This window comes from Drosophila guanche, unplaced genomic scaffold, assembly GCF_900245975.1.
Source record: "Drosophila guanche unplaced genomic scaffold, DGUA_6, whole genome shotgun sequence".
Lineage (NCBI taxonomy): Eukaryota > Metazoa > Arthropoda > Insecta > Diptera > Drosophilidae > Drosophila > Drosophila guanche.
Window position 1 is genome coordinate 3,630,363 of NW_022995749.1, and position 16,830 is coordinate 3,647,192.

Consider the following 16,830-nt stretch of genomic DNA (forward strand, 5'->3'; position numbering starts at 1 on the left):
TTGTTGCCGTTTGGGTGTTCTCTCTGGAATTCCATGGCAGTCGACGAAGTCGAGTCGAGTAGAGGAATGCCAAAAGTGCATTGCTGTCTGTTTCTATGTCTCTCTCTGCCTCTCTCTCTCTCTCTCTGCCTCTATCTCTAGCTCTGTGCTGGTTTGGCCTGCCCTGCAATTGTTTTCCAAAGAAGCCCCCCGGAACCGTGTGCTAAATGTCAAGTTCAAATGGCAAAGTTCTTCAAATTAAATGATGCTCCGAGTGCAGAGAGAGAGAGAGAGACGAGACTGGAGACTGGTACTGCACTACCTTTGGCTGTTGCTCGTTCGTTGCTCGCTCACTTTATGATCTGTGAATTTGTTGCCAATTTGCAATTGTTGCTTTAACCGCTTAGTTAATTTGCCCCGAAAGTTTTACTCTGCTGTGGGAAACTTGCAGGCAGCTCGTGCTTGTTGAAGGTCTAATTGGGTATTTAATCGCTTTTGGAATTAATCAGATAAATATAGTAAATGTTTGCATATATTTAATAGATTTTGAGGCATTATTAAGATAAGTAACTTTGCAAGAAAACTGTTTTGCATTCATATTTATCAGATTTATCATTTAATGAGAATTAATACTTGGATTGCTACCAGGAGCAGTACGATGATGGGAATATATTCTGATGGAATAAAGAAACTTGCTGCCCAATCTGCAGTATGTTCTAAATATGTTTATGGACTATTCACCTCTTTTATCTATGAATTAGAAATGTATCCTTCTGACCCCGTGTGGCACTTTGCACTCTAGAAATTCTCATTTCATTCTCATTCTACTTGCTCTTCTTGTCAAGCTTCTAAGTGTGTCTTTTTCGCACATGCACACCAAATGGCAGGGCTCTCTCTCTCTTTCTCTCTCTGTGTGTGTGTGTGTGTCTTCTACTTGGGCGCGTGTGTTAAGCTTCACTTGAATGTGATTTATGTGATCCGTTGCAAATTTATGGCCCCAACTTTTGTTTGCTTGCACACAAACACACATACAACACTCTTGCATTCGTGTGTGTGTATGCGTGTGGGAAACTCTTTCATGGCAGAATTACCGCGTGGTGCACCAAGCCCCTCCCGTTCCGTCCTGTCCGGCTACCATGTTACTGTTGTGGCTGCAATTGTTGCCGTTGTCAGCGTTGTTGTTGTTGTTGCAAATGCCCTGCCCCCACCCCATCAAGTTCCTTGCTTCGAGCGAGCCCTGCCAAGTGTCACGAACAAACAAAGGAATGAAAATAAAAAGGGGAAAAGTCTAGAGAAAACTATTTTCTATACAACTCTTCCAGATGCAGTGGCGCCCCTGGCAACCAGGCCCTTTGTGTCGTTCGATGATTGAATTGTCAAACCCGCGTCCGTCTGCTTCCTCCGCAAATATTGTCCGAGGAGGGGCTGCCAGATCCTCTGGGTCGTAGTAGATCACTTAGCTGCTACATCAACGCGCTGCGAATACCAAATGCTGGACTAGAGTCCAGTTCTCCAGAGCCAATGTCAAGTGGAGCTCCGTGCGGCGCACCTCCCTCGAGCACTCCAGAGAGTTATGAAATTGTTATGCGTCCGCGGCGTTTGCAACTCTAAGTGACATTTCTGTGACAGACATGTGCGCGTGCATCCGTGAGTCCGCTCCGTGTCACACGCGCCTGTCAGGAGGGGGCTGGGGTAGCCAGGGAGTAGCCACAAGAATCCGAGAATGTAACACTAGCTGTTCCCGCTCTACATTCGTCAGGCTACGATCTGGCGAAGTTTTTCAGCAGATACTTGCTTATGGTTCAGGCCAAGCCAGGCCAGGCCGAACGGTTAGCAATTTGTTGTGACATATGTAAGCGGCACGCCGGGAATGGCAACGGCAACGGCAACGGCAACAACTCATTAACCCATGCTGAACTCTGCAACATCTGTAAGGGCAGGAGAGGAGAGCTACAGAGCCACTGACAGCTACAAAATTGAGTTAGTTAACAGTTTTATACGCGGACGCACAGATTTTGCGTGTTTCGTGAGCCAGGAATTCACAGCCAGAGCCCCAGTCAGAGTCAGAGTCAGAGCCACAGTCAGAGTCAGAGACAAGGTCTGCGCCCGAGATGCAGCCGCAGCGAAACTGAAGACGGTCGACGGGACAGATAACACCCAAGTCTCGGACCCTGCCTCGCTTGGGAAGCAGCCAACAAAGCAGCCCAAGTGACACTCACAAAATCTGACAGAGGCAGCGGCTTTAGCCGGTTGCTGGTTGCCGGTTGCCGTTGAGCCATTGTTGTTGCTGTTCCTGTTGTTGTTGGCTGTTTCTGCTCTTGTAGTTGGTGTTGCTGCTGAGCGACTTGCGCGCATGCTCAGCCGTTTTGCTTTATTACAAGGACGGGCCTGTGCCGAGGGGCTGGCTGGGACGCGTGCGCAGGCGCGCCAAGTGACACATGAAAACGAAACGAAAATGACAGCAGCAAGTGACACTTGGCCGGGAGCAGGAGCTGGAGCAACTAGCAGAGGATCGGAGTGGGCTATGAGGAATGGGGGGAATGGGGATGTGGCTCGGACGGGTATACCATTGTAATTTCATTTGTAATTAGCTGAATGCAGTACTGGGCCGAGTGTCGCATGGCACAGTGGGCCACGTGGGGCTCGAAAGCGCGCAGAGTGCCAAAAAAACGAAAAGGAGCAGAGATCCAGCACGCTGGTGCGACATTTTGGTGCGCCGCTTGCCATATTTTATTTCCATTGCCAAAAGTGTCATGTTACAGAGATTTATGTGCGCTGTCACGACGGACGACGACGACGTCGCCTGCCTTTTGAGCCATGTTGTTGTTGCCAGTTCTCTCTCTCCCTCCTCTCTCTCTCTCTCTCTGTTTGACTCTCTCTTTCTCTGGCAGAGTGTATGTTTGTTTGTATGGCGTTCACGCCCAAAAATTTGGTCATGTTTTGTGTTTGTGTCACAGCCACACACCACACCGAAAATTTTGTATAAATAAAAAACACAGAAATACTTTGACCAATTCCAAATGCACACTGTGCGATAAACAGACCGAAATACTTTGGCCAGTTATCGGGCTCCGGATCGGGTTTGATGCGGCCCCCCACCACTCCCCACCAACATATTCGGGCAATCAGTAATTTATGGCCGAAAGTGTTCTTACCGCAAACGCACCTTCCCTACCCACCTACCTGTTCTATCAATGCGAGCCGATATCAAACAAAACGAGAGAGAGGGAGAGGGAGAGATAGCTCTAATTCCAGTTCCACTTTCTTTTTCCTTTCATCCAACTCAAAACTTGGCCTGCTCAGGTGTCAATACACTCGCAAACGGCAGCCGCAGAGGCGTCCCAATCCCAATCCCAATCCCAGTCCCCATCCCCTGTCCAAACCCAGACCCAGCTGACAATGACATATTTGGCTGGCACTTTCATCGTACGTCCATGTTAATATGCCAAAGATTTATAGTCCCTGCTGACAAAGGAAATGGCATTCACTCTCCCTCCTCTGTAGTTGTAGTCGATGTGGATGTGGATGTACGGGTGTGTGGCCATTGGCCATCCATTTTGTAGCAGCAGCGGAAAGTTGCATAATTTTTATGGACACTCGTTAATAGATCATCGATTGAGATTACAGGGAAATGTTCTATTCCACTGCGCGGTGGGTCCCATCCCTTCAGGGTGAAATTCCGATGAAGTGAGGCGACATATTGGAACGTGATGGAGTAGATAAATTATCTGGTATTTTATGGCATATATGATTTTCTACTGCAACCTCGAAGCGACCTTCCTTAGACACAAATTCCACTTGATATAAGTCGGACTTGGCTTTGAAGAAGTCTCGTTTGGGTAACCTTAACCTTTGGGAGCTTTATGTTGATTTTAATTAAACTTCTATTTGGCAAATAGCAATGTATAAAATATTGTAAGCACTGCCAATGATGGCCTGCAAGTTTATTATTATTGCCTATTAATATTTTCACTCATATCTTTCATTCCAATCATAATTTCTTGCCTTACAAAAGCTGACGGCTGCAAATGTTTGTTTTATCGCATGCGATTTGCACCCATTGAAATTCCCATTTAAAGGAACTAGATTTATTCAGGTGAGAATTTATGCTGCCGAGAACAACTGGCTACCTGTATAACAAATTTCTTAAAGATACGCATCACAATTTCTGATCAGAAGAGCCGCACTCAAGTCCGCGGATGCGAATATCGTATACGATCAACAGGCGCGCATAATATTCCAATTCGAATTCTCGCTCGATGAGAGCAGGGGCATGGCGAGGGGCGAAAACCGGCTGAGCCAAAAGATGATCGATCATCACCCCAAAGCGCAGAGAGCGACGGAGAGCGCCAAAGAGGAGAGCGATAATGGTAGAGGGCGCGCTTACCTGTACGCTGCTACGGCTGAGTGAGAGTGGGAGAGTGAGTGTGAGTAACAGCAGCAGCATCAGGTGACGTTTCGCTTGTGTTTTGTTATGTTTATTCTCTATTTTCTTTCTATCTGCATTCGAAACACACGCAACACCACACCCACTCACTCGCACAAACAGAAGACAAGACAAATGCAGTTTTGAGTCATCCGTTAGAGATATTTTTTTCAAGTGCCATTTCATTTGACTGTCGCTGGCTGGCGGTTCTTTGTTGTCTTCTTTTTCGTGTTTCGGCTGTGGATGTGGATCAGCTGATCATGATGGCCGCCAAAAGCAGGTTTCGGTTGATCGTTATTAATCATACCTGGCTAAGGTGAGAGCGCAAGAGGGAGAGAGGTGGAGAGTGAGCGAGCGAGCGAGAGCACGTGGCAGCGGCTTTGAAACTATTTGAGAAACATTTTGGAACACATTTTGGGAAATTTATTGCCTGAAGCCCGCAAGCCAAGCCGACGGCAAGCAGTCCGCGACATGCACAAAAGTCATTTATTTTTATTTTTTCATATTCTTATTTTAGTGTTTTGGTTTTTTGCCTTGCTTTTCCCACCAGCGAATTGACCTAGAAAATCGGTCAGCGCAGAGAGTTCGGAGTAAACCCGAGTAGCTGCGATTCATATCTGCGAGATATGCACACACAAACACACACACACACACAAACGGAGCACGCACTTCCGCTGATGAGCGGGTTGAAAGGGGCGAGGAAGGGGCTGACGCTGAACCCATAAATTATCTGCAGCACATTTTCCCACTGAATGAATGGGAATGCCGCATTCAGATACAGATCCAGATCCAGATCCGAGTTCGAGCTCCTTGCCTCCTTTTCAAATCACTAGTTTCAAGCGATTCTCCGAAAGTTTGGACTGGCAGGACTACCCAGGGCTCTGCTCTTCATTTGCCATCTGACCAACGCGTCGAACGGACACGGATCCGATCCGATCCGATCTGCCCCAGCCACGGTCTTGGCCAGGGCCGGGACCCGTTTACCGCCGGCATTTCGCGATCTTCTGTGTTGTGTTGTGTTCGCTCTCCACTCCGAGTGGGGGTCTGTGCTCGTTTGTTTGTGTGTGTTCTTGTTGATCTGGAGCAAATTGCTTTTTGGCGGCTAATAAATTTTGAAATTAATTGACTAATTGCATACCTACAGCGTCGTGAGATCGAGAAAGAGAATGAGAATGACGCGCGATGACTCCGACCCAGAGATGGAATAAGAGCGAGGAACTCCCGCTGATTCCCCACTGATAAGTGTGGCTCCGGGACGAGCCACATATTTACAGACAGATAGCTTATAATTTCTGTTGAGTAAATATTGCATTGCTTTCACCCAAGTGGCATCAATTGCGGCAGTTGCAACTCCCAATGGAGGGGGTGTGTCATAGCTCCAAGCTCTCGACAAACAAAACCCAGTCAAACCGTTCATTAGGGGCTCACTTTTGATCTGGCCAACGGATACGATAAGCTGTAATGACACAATGGAATGGGACTCCTAATACCCTGCAATCAAAGCTGCAGCTAAATGGACTCTAAAGCGGGGACTCTCCTGTAATGGATTCAAGTTTATGGCTTTATTTGGTAGCCAAAGCAGCAGACATCAGCATAGATTTGATGCATTTTCTATTCTTTCTTTTCACTATTCAAAGAGGGTTTCAAGTGTTATTCTATTCCATTCCGTAATACAAACTATCTCCGACTCCGGGCATCGCTCATCCCCCAACACCTGTGCTCATATAATTAGCAAAACTCTCTCTCTCCGCCCTCTTGCTACCCGGTAGTCCTCTCCCCAAAGTGTTCATTACAGCAATGAAGCCAAAATGACTAATTCATTAATTGAAACCTGCCCGGCTGTTCGCCTCTGCACAGGTCAGGATACAACAGGAAAGTCCTGCCCGGCCCAGATGTCCCTTCCCTCAGCATCACACTCGCAGGCGACACATGCCATGGACCATGGATTCCCCACTCTCCACCTGTTTCCACGCCCCTCCATCTGGACACATCCACATGCTGCACATGCCAACGGTAAAAACGAAAGTGCCGTGTTGCCATTTTATGAACTGTTTCTGCTCTGCTCTGCTCCGTTCTGTTCTGTTCTGTTATGTTGGAGAGGACACGGCACTTACACTTGCCACACAAAATGCTCCCCAGTTAATAATTTCGAAGTGTGTAAAATCAAATTGCTGGCACGTTGTGGATGTGCGGATGTGGGGATACGGGGAGAGTGTATCTGTCTGTATGGCTGTGTCTCTGATGCTGTCTCTGGCCTAATTTGCCTGTGATTCCATCAAGTTAATGGCAATATTCTTCGAGTTCTCTGAATGGATAATTTATGCATAAGCCTCGCTTTGCTCTCTCTCTCTCTCTCTCTTCTTTGGTTTCTCCATCTCTATTTAATGGATTCTTTCTGTCACTTTTCTCGTTGCTGGCACTAGCATATGTGGAATATTTGCACTTTGCTCGCACTTAAATTCTGCACATTTTTTGCTCGACTTTCCTTTTTGGGTGTAGCATTCGGACAGACATTTGTCCGTATTGCAGGTGCTGTCGTTTGTTTGTCTGGACTCTGTCTCTCTTGCTCTCTCTCTCTCTCTCTCTCTTTGTGTGTCTCTGTCCCTCTGTTTGGTGTTGTTGTTGTGTAATGTCTATGAATATGAATTATGGAAATTGCCTGGCAACAGCAAGGAGTACGACAAGGACAACGACCACCACGACCACACTCTCACTCGGTATTCACAATACTCACACTCACACTCACACTCACACCCAGACTCTATCGCATTTGGCACATTTTTTTGCACCGCTTTTGTCATTTGTTTGCAAATTTTAAAACTCTCTTGGGAAGGGTTTTGGCTTTTTTTCTGCGGGGACATTCTCCGAATGTTTGCAGACCGTTTTGAGGTCGTTGGAACAGTGACCGAGTTTTGGCCGAAACACGTGTGAATACCCCTAATATGTCCGCCATTCAGATGGTCTGCTTGATACATAATTCGCACATGCGACATTCCACTATTAAAATCGCATAAATTCAATTATAAATAAGAGCCAAAACATGCTTAAAGCAAGCTGAAAATTGGAAAATTATGCAAAAAAAAAGAACTCGCTCGCCCCCGACTGGTACTGGTCACGCCCCGTCGGACATCCGCCACTGACATTTACATTTAATGCTTGCAAATTTAACAAATAATATTCAATTAACAATTTGAATACGAATTTATTACAGGGTGCCAGCCGACGGCGTCCGACGGAGGCCGGCCGCGCGTTCAAAGTGGTAACAACTTCGACATCGGCATCGACATGTGCGCTGGCAGGGGGACAGGGGGCTCTCTGGGGGAAGTAACGAGTTGGCCAAGTGGCCGACTTGTTTACCCTGCCACTGGCAGCGGCAGAAGAAACAGCAGAAGCAGTGGCTGCGGAGCAACAAAACATACAAAACACAGCAGAACAAAACAAAGTAAAGTAAAAACAGAAAAAGTTATGTGAAAAAGGTGGGAAAATGCAAGCATTGTTAGCCTTTTGGCCAGCCAACGAGGCAGAGGTAACGAAGCATGCAGCACAGAGGGGACACAGGGGGGATGTGGCAGCCACTGACTGACTGACGGACGGAGGAAGCCGCGCAGGAAGCGCAAGGAGCAGAGCACAATTCCTGGCAGGCCGCACATTTCAATAATTATTAACTGCAACATGCAACATGGCCCCAGTCCAGTGTAGTCCAGCCCTGCCTGTGCAACATGCGACGTGGTGCGACGTGCAACCTGCCGCACAGTAGCCGGCGCACCACCACCAGCCCAGCAGCACGCGGAGACGCGACTCGCGGACCTGCAATTATCAAAACTTGTCCAAAATGACATTTTTGCTGGCCATTGGGTTCGGGCCAGGTGGATGGACGCACAAATAGGGTTGGCCATTGCATTCTGGCACGTTGCGGATTTTGAAATGCAAACACGGCATTTAATTCTATTAGGGCCGCAATTTAATTATCTCTCGCGGCGGCTGCGGCCCGGCGGCCCGGCGGCCCGGCGGCCCGAAACGCCACGTTCAATGTCGGCGAGCCGGAAGAGAATAGCTGCCCCTGCCGCTGCTTCAGACCCTGCTTTTGCCTAAGTGCAGCCATTCCAGGCATAGTAGCTCCTGTGGTAGCACCTACTTGGAAGCGGCTTTATCCGCCGATCTTATCTGTGAGTGCCAAAAGTGCTGCCCACCAGAGCAGCATAGAGCAGAGATCGTGGATCGTGGATCGCTGGGAGAAGCGAGAAGCCCACTTGTTGCGCCTGTGCCAATATTTAGCTACCGATTTGCACGAGATTATCAATTGAATATAAATAATAAGTGGGAGCAGAGCCACCAGCACAAGCAGGAGACCGAACCTGGGTGGCTCTCTCGTGAATGCCTCTGCAATTTTTCGCCTCAATGCGCTGCCATCAATGCCTGTAATTTGAGAGGCCAGCCTCAGTCCCAGCACGAGAACGAGACTGTTGCCCCTCCCTATTCACGTGTGTAATTGGATTTTAAGAAGTAGCTGCTTGACTCGTCTGGAGTCTGGAGTCCGCACCGACCGCGCTGATTGATAACCTCGCATCAAGAGGTCCCAAACAACAGGCTGGCATACACGCCTGCAGTGGCTCTGGGGCTTTGATGTTCAGCTGCGGCAGCGCTTTCAGATCAACTTTAAACGAATTCGAAATTCCCTGACAAGAGGCCCAGATGGTAGCAGCGGTAGATGTTTGTCGCTTGGTTTTTGCTCTTAAAACTCCATCCAACTCCATAGAACAGACAGTCTTTACCTTCCAGTGTAGGGTAGCCGCACAAGCACGGCTCTGTTCTGTTGCTCGATCAGCAACAGCAGCAGCAGCAAGAACAAATGCTGATAGCACTGAGGCCGATAGTGAGGCAACGACGAGGTGGCGGAGCATCGGCTCCCCCGCCGCTGTGCGTGTTGGCCAATTGAAATGCCATGTTTAGTATTAATTGCCAGCAGGAGAACTGGGCAACATGGCAAGCTTTTAGCTAATCAGAGCAGAGGGAATCAATCATTTCCACACGCGGCCTCCAGGGTTTCCCGGTCCACCCACAGCAACGCCTTCGCTGCATAAATTTTCGTCTTGCGCGATCGCTCAGCTGTATGCTAAGGGTAATGAGGGCCAACACCAACACCAAGACCAACACCATCGTAATTAGTTTGCTAGGATTTACCATTAGTAGACATGCCCACACTCTCTACCGACTCTACGACCGTTTTCTCGGCTAGTATTTCGCAACTTAAGAGAGAATAATGAAACAGAATAAAAAGTGGAAGTTTTCTTACCCATGTCTGTTGATATGCCGCCGTATTGTGTTAAATCAGATCTTATCTTACCTGAAAATGCAACCAAAGCAGAAAGGAGAAACGTTTAAAAAATGTGCAATCAAAATTGGTGGCGGAGAGATCTGCGGGAGCCGGGACATTGGATGGAGGGATGGGGACTAGGAAGCTTTCAGGTTAAGCAGCCGCACGTGTGGCACAGACAACTGGATGAGAGAGCTTTGTTGTTCTTCTCGCGGAGTGTACACTGTACACTGTAGAGTCTCTCCTGGGTCAGTGAACTATTTCTTATTTATTTATTTAAATTTAAACTACCATTTGATAGTTGTTTGCTCTAGCCAGCATAGAGTCAATAGTTTTGATTAGCATTTGGAACGTTAACCGAATGGAACATTCTCTGCTGAAGTTTGTACCCTGAACAGCACTTGAACCGCTCGTCTGGCACTACGAGGGCGTATCTATCCAGTATGTACATAAGCCAACGATCAATTCCCTTCAGCCTGATTCATGGACATTGCAATGCTCCGTTCCCTGCCCTCTCTACTTTTTTCACGATATTTAGCGCCGTCTCCGTTTGTTTATGCCACGAAAGTGCAAAATGTAAACAATCAGAAATGCCAACGCCTCGAACGGGCGAACGGGAGGGCGTAAGGGGGCGTCGCGCAGTTTGCCATAGAAAAGGTAAAAGTATAAAAATATGATTTAATGGCAGCGATAAAACACGTGTGTATTTAAATATGCGCGCCCGGCGCCTGAGTAAACGTAATTTTCCAGGCAGAGGAGCGCCCTGGAGGACCCGCACACACCGCGGCAGAGACAGGGCCAGAACCAGACAGATGCCCATCCAGAGCCATAGACAAAAAGGAAACAACAAAGAAAATATTAAATTAAAAAGAAAAGAAACGAAAACCAAACAGCAAACAGCAAACAGCAAAAAGAAGCAGCCAAAAACTATGGTCGAAGCATGGTAGGGGAGGGGGCTGAGGGGGCAAATGGTAAATTTGACAAACGCTATTTAATTTTTTTTGCAGTGGCAACCGCAAATGGAAATTATGAAGAGCCAAAAAGGGGAAAACTAAAAAACCAAACTGCCAGGGGCATGGCCACTTTAGACAAATTCAAACAAACGGTTGGCGGCGGATGGTAGATGGTGGATGTTGCTCGGCGGAGGGGGATGCTGCAAGTAGGGGGGTCCGGAGTGTGTTTACATGCGACGCGACTTGTAAAAATTAAACATTTAGCTTGCGGTCTCCAGCCAGACTCCGACTCCGACTCCGAGTCTCACTCCTGGCCTCCGAAAGAGTCACCGCCTCACCCCTCTCGCTTCACCCCTTCGGATCACTGCGTTTTCACACCTTTTGGACCGTGCGGCGTGGGCAGGGACGAGGGGCAATAAAATGATTTTTATGACTCTTTAAGGCGGCGCACGCCTCGTTCTGTGGGAGGATTAGTCGCCAGCCGCATAAATGAGGCAGAGACAGAGAGAAAGAGAGAGAGAAAGAATGCACACTGAGAGGGAGAGTGGGAAAGAGAGAGAGAGAGAGAGCTTGATTTGCTCCATTTTCTGGCTGCAGCTTGCGGCGTCTTTGGGCTTTTATTGCCCCATCAAAGGGGCAGATATAAATCTTAATTGCCGACCCAAATAAATAGACGCCAAGCACATGGCAGTCTCAGTGGCAGTGCCAGTGGCATCGACTGAGCCAAGTGTCTGCTGCTGATCCGAAACTTTTGGTAGACAATGCATCTCAAACGAGACACTACACTTGCAGCCTCTCTTCGCTTCACTTTACTTCAGTTTTGAGGGGAAAACTCGTTAGCTGTTTAGCATAAACACTTTCCCAGCCGGCCGACAAGTTTGACCAGGGCCCAGATAACAACTTCCAGCCAACAACAAGTTCCAGCCAAAGAAGTCATTAAGGAAACATTAAATTGACATTAATGTGGGGGGAGCTGGGAGTAGGGAGCCGGGAGTCGGGAGCCAGGAGCCCCACGGAGAGGTCCTCCTACGGAATTGAAACCGAATTTTCGGACCGAGTTCAATGTACGACAGAATAAATCAGAGTAGTGCCTATAAATTATGTTGCATAAACAAATGGAAATGTTCGCAGGGCGCTACGAACAAATCGATTCGATGACCCAGCAACGAAAAAATGTTGCTCAAGCGGCTATAACAGTTACCCACATTTCGGCCGAGAGCAACCAGACGCGTAAATCACAGAAAAAAGCAGAGAAAACATGCCCCAGCAACCGTGGTAGATGGCTCGATCGAAGGGCATCAACGAAAGGTTGGATGGCCTGCAGACGATCTGCTCCCCTGTATCAGAAATCTCTGTAAACACTTTCAGGTTGATAGTTGATATCTAAAATATATTTTAGTGATCTGTTGGAATGGTCAAGAAACGGTCGAAACAAAACGATGATCTCAAGTTGGTTGTCTGACTCTACTCTTGCTATTCGTGCCATTGGAACATGTGTAGCAGCTGTCGCTGTAGCGGAGACTACTTCTATCGGAAGAGCCACCTCAAGGCAGCCGCTGAACAATTGTGAACCCATAAATCTTTGTCTCTTTAGTCTTGGAGATTTCTATCTTAATTGAAGCTCATTATAATATGCGTTTCCTAGCAGCAGGCTAGCGCAACTTCTGTTACAAAACCCAAAGACAACCGATATTCAAACGAGATCGTGGGCAGCTTTTGCACCCTGCCAGCTGGAGGAAGTCAGAGTGGAGAGCGGAGATCGGAGAGCTGTGCTCTAGCCGGAGATCAGATCGCAATCAGGCAACGAGGCGGAGGCCCAATCCAGGCGAGAGCCCACCACCAATGAATTATTAATAATAAATAAATCATTATTAAAATCAAAATAATACGCAAATATGCATATTATCCGAAACTACATGGAATTGGGAGTCCCGTCCAGGTCGTTTCATGTTTACGCCACTTTCTCAGACATTCTCATATACATTCATATGTATGGACATGTGTCTGTATTGTACATCCCCATACACACAAGTGGTTATAATGAATGATTTGTTGTTTTATAATAAACACGCCGAACGCCGAGCACCGAGCACCGGACAGCGACGCCAACGTCGTCGTCTCCGTCTCCTCGGAGTGGCAATGGCTATGACGTAGCCAGAACTGTGGAGGGGACTGTGGAGTTAGGGGTCCGGGGGTCGGGCCCTCCGCTTTATGTTTTGGTCACTAACGGCTGCCTCTGTACCCTGCCTTCTGAGCTGCCCCGCTTCCTACTCCCCCATTCAGAGCTTGGACCTTTTGGCATGGCGCGTTTTCAATGCATTTCATCTCTCTCTTTCACTCTTTCACTCTCTCTCTCTCTCTTTCGGTCTCGACTTCTCTGTAGCTCTTGCTCGTTCTTTCTTTGGATGTGTTGTCGGGCCGTCGTGTTGTTGTTTTTATTAGGTATCAAAAACACCTTAAAACATGATTTTGCAACTGCCACGAAAAGACCGCTGCACAGTGGGCTGACACATTCTTGTGGAATATTACTGAGTCTTTTGATTTATACAAACAAACAAATATAAATTTGTATTTAAAAAAACAACAGCAAACATTCACTTGATTTAAAATAATTCTGTTGTGTACTTAAATATTTTTCTATACCATTTTAACTTTATTTTAAAGTATTTGAGGGTGGATTGTGTCTGGCAGATTATTTTTATATTTTTATTAAGTTTTAGTGAGGTCAAAATATAATCATTTAAATCATGAAATTCACATTTTCATATCCCACGAAATGTAGGGAATATTTCGGTTGTGTTTTTTGAGCATAAATTGCAATGTAAATTATTTTAAATAATTAATTTGCTGTTTGTACAAATAATTAGATAAGTGTACAGAAGATTGAATAGCAACCGAAGGTTATCATATTCTAAAATTACATTTTATTGAGCAAAAACCCATGTTGGTTTTTTGTAACCAAAATCGCTTGCATTTGCCCATAGTTTGTGCGTGGAAATCGGGGGGAAAAAATGGAAAGAACCAAAATTGCTGCAGTCAACGTCGCGTTGTTGCTGGCCCATGTGTCTGGGCCACTTTGTGTTGTCGTCGTTGTCGATGGCTTGCAACGCGAACCCGTGGTCGGAGTCCAGCGACTTGAGGACCGCCAAGGTGCTTATTAAATTCCTTATTTAAAAATACATTAAAAAAATGCAAGAAGCTGCGCCACAACCACAACCACAGCCCGAAAACCAATCCCCGAAAAAGAAGCGCATGGGCAGGGTGATCAGGGTCCCAGGGGAGCTGGCCCCATCAGCTGCTCCAGCGCATCCGCCGCAACAAAATTGTTTCTGAAGCGCTTTGATTCGTTTCTGATTTTGCATTTTGCATTTCGCATTTTTCGATTCGTGTTGTTGTTCTTTTTGATATTGTGTGGCGAAAAAATGATTAAAAGCGCGCGTTGAAATGCTTTCCTGTGTGTGTTTGCACTCGCATTTGCATAATCATCATCAACATCATCGTCTGGCTTCCTCCCGCTGCTGCGAGGGGCGTTGGCGGTGGCACTTGCGGCCTATTAATGGCATGTTGCAAGTGCTCTAACTGTTGCTTGACATGCCGCAGTTGCAGTTGCAGTGCAATGGCATTTGACCGAGCCCAAAAACACAGTCCATACGAGCGATCGACATTGCAATGGCCCGAAAACGATGCACATTAACCTTGAGCGGACCTGACGTGCCTTCGGCCATTGTACGTGCGGACCACAATTGCAATGGTGGTGCAGGTACAGGCCTAGGCCTGTTCCTAGCTAAGGACAACGCATCCTGATAATTGCGACACAGCGGGAAGGGACTGTGGCAAATATGAATTATGATTGCTCGATACGTGTCAATTGCAGGCCTGGCCAGAGATTCTCAAGGTCATTGGGTGACAAAAAAAAGACGCAACGCTCGACGCTGCGCGGTCCTTTAGAGTGGACCCAAACTACAAGCACAAATTAGCCAAATTTTGGACAGCCCCAGAGGCACAGGGAGAGAATTTGGACAGCCAGACGGACGGACGGATGGACGGACGGACGGACAGACGAACCTATAAACCACTTCAACATCCACCTCACACGCTGGCCAGGGCAAATAAAGCAAATTTACGAATTTATGTTGAAATTTATCGATAATGACTTAAAAGCCTTCAGGACAATGATTTAATGCGCCTCTACTGCCGCTCGCCGTGTTCGCACATACACCGAAAAACAACAGCAACAATCACTGGCACAGCCACAGCCACAGCCATGGCAGCAGCAACTTGGGGCACCACCAACACAAGTCACAGCCAAGCACTGATGTAGGTTTTCAAATCTGAAACCATGTTTAGATACGATAAAATTGAATTCGGTTTGCATTTTGGCCGGCGATCAGCGGCAAATGATCGATGATCGCTGCAAGTGTGCGCCGATTTATTTATGACTTGATTTCCCGTTTCTCCGATCGATTTAATCAGCCCGCTCAGAGCGGATCGATGGAAATTAAATTATTTTCACATTACGATTATTTGCATGCCTGGATTTGGGTTGGGAATAAATCAAACTGACGATAGCAATTGACAAATGGTCATTGATATTGATTTTGTACGCATGAAATGGAGATAAGCAGCTCCGATAATAAAAGCTGCAACTATTTATCTAAATGTTTGTAAACAGTTTGACCAGAAATTCTTTATAAAGAATTCGTTATAAATATATTTGTTCTTTGCAGTGTGAAATTACGATCCAATAAAATATCTCTCAAATCTCCCCTTGCTGAATATCGTAGCCCAACTGGCGTATCGTAACGTTTTCTAATCAGAAGCAGGTCTAAGTCAAGCAGGAAAAGCCGAAAGGTGTTATAATTAAATTTGTCTTCAGGTAGGAGGATTTTGTATTAGAACTTCTTTCGTTGGAGTGTTCCCACTGAGTGTTGTAGCACTAAAGGTTTGATGGCTGCTCATTCGAGACACCCTGTATGGAGAGTTTTCGGCAAGGGACCAAGACCGGCACTAGCCTGGCAAGTTCATCACCGACACTACAGACTGGGTTGAGGCTGTGGCTGGGGCAGGGACAGCGCATAAATTTCATTACGCTGATCATCTCGCTGCCTTATAAACGGAATCGATTGATTGAGCTCCAATGCGGCTGGCAGATTGTTGTCTGGAAACCTGTCGCCTCTGACCGTCTTGGGGCCTCTCACCGTCCTGCCCTTAGTTGCGTATTTAGTTCAACTTTAATTGTTTTTTAACCAGCTCTTTGCTGTTCCTGGTTCCTGTAAGTGAAATTTGATTGATTTTCTGAGTGAATTCTGTTGCCCTTAAATGGAGAGAACCCGACCAGCTCGGAGCTTTAAAGTACAATTTATGTTCGATTCCGCAATGGGCCAGAAGAGGAAACGGAATCACTGCGGTGACCTACTCCTACTCCTACTCCAGCCATTGTGCTGACCCTCACTGGAATCTCAAACTCAAGCCGTTCGCCTCGCTCGGCTGGTGGCTTCCCTGCTGGTTGGGTGCGAGGTCCTGAACATAATTACATAATGGCGTAGTTAACTGTAATAAGCGCGACTTCTGCTCTCAGTGTGTGTCCTGAAAGGATTCGTTTCTTGTTTCTCCTTGTTGCTGGCTCTTTCTGAAAAAGAGCTGGCTCCTGTGGCTGCTCTATGGCTGTTGCTTTTTCTGTTGCTATTTCGCAGCTCTTTCAGCAGCATGCCATAATTTACGCTGCTCGCTGTTCGCCGTGTGCTGTTCATGTTGCCGACTCGCAGCTCTCTTGTTGCACAAATTGCAGCTCACTTTTGTTGCCACTTTTGCCGACGTTGCAACAATTACTGACGACTACGACTAGGACGCTGCCTCCGTCGCCCCCGTCGCCACCACTGCTGCTGAGCATCATTAAAAGTAAAGGTGACAAAAATTAGTAAACAAAGTGTTGAAAATTATGAGGCAGCCGGAGCGCTGCAAGGTGTGTATCAGGCGAGGAGCGAGACTCCTGCAGGTGCAAGAGGCTGGGCCTTCAAAGACAGAGGAGCCATGCCTCATTGGTATTATTTATGAGCTGGCTTGGAGTGATTAAATCGCTTAAATTGCCGTCCAACGAATAAACCATCTACAGATTGTAGCCTCAAAAAAGGCGTCTTTAAATAGAATAATTGAAAGTC

At 47.0% G+C, this 16,830-nt stretch overlaps 1 protein-coding gene across 4 annotated transcripts in view; it reads right to left on the reverse strand.

Moving 5' to 3' along the window:
• Positions 1 to 16,830, reverse strand: part of LOC117585047 (homeotic protein ultrabithorax) — a 76,810-nt gene that overhangs the window by 57,797 nt on the left and 2,183 nt on the right. For 2 of the 4 annotated variants that reach the window (XM_034274303.1, XM_034274304.1), the window contains exon 2: positions 9,699 to 9,749. The exons of the other annotated variants lie outside the window; for them this stretch is intronic. In XM_034274303.1, the coding sequence (XP_034130194.1) occupies positions 9,699 to 9,749 (51 nt within the window). The remainder of the gene's footprint in view (positions 1 to 9,698; positions 9,750 to 16,830) is intronic. 4 annotated transcript variants of the gene reach the window in all.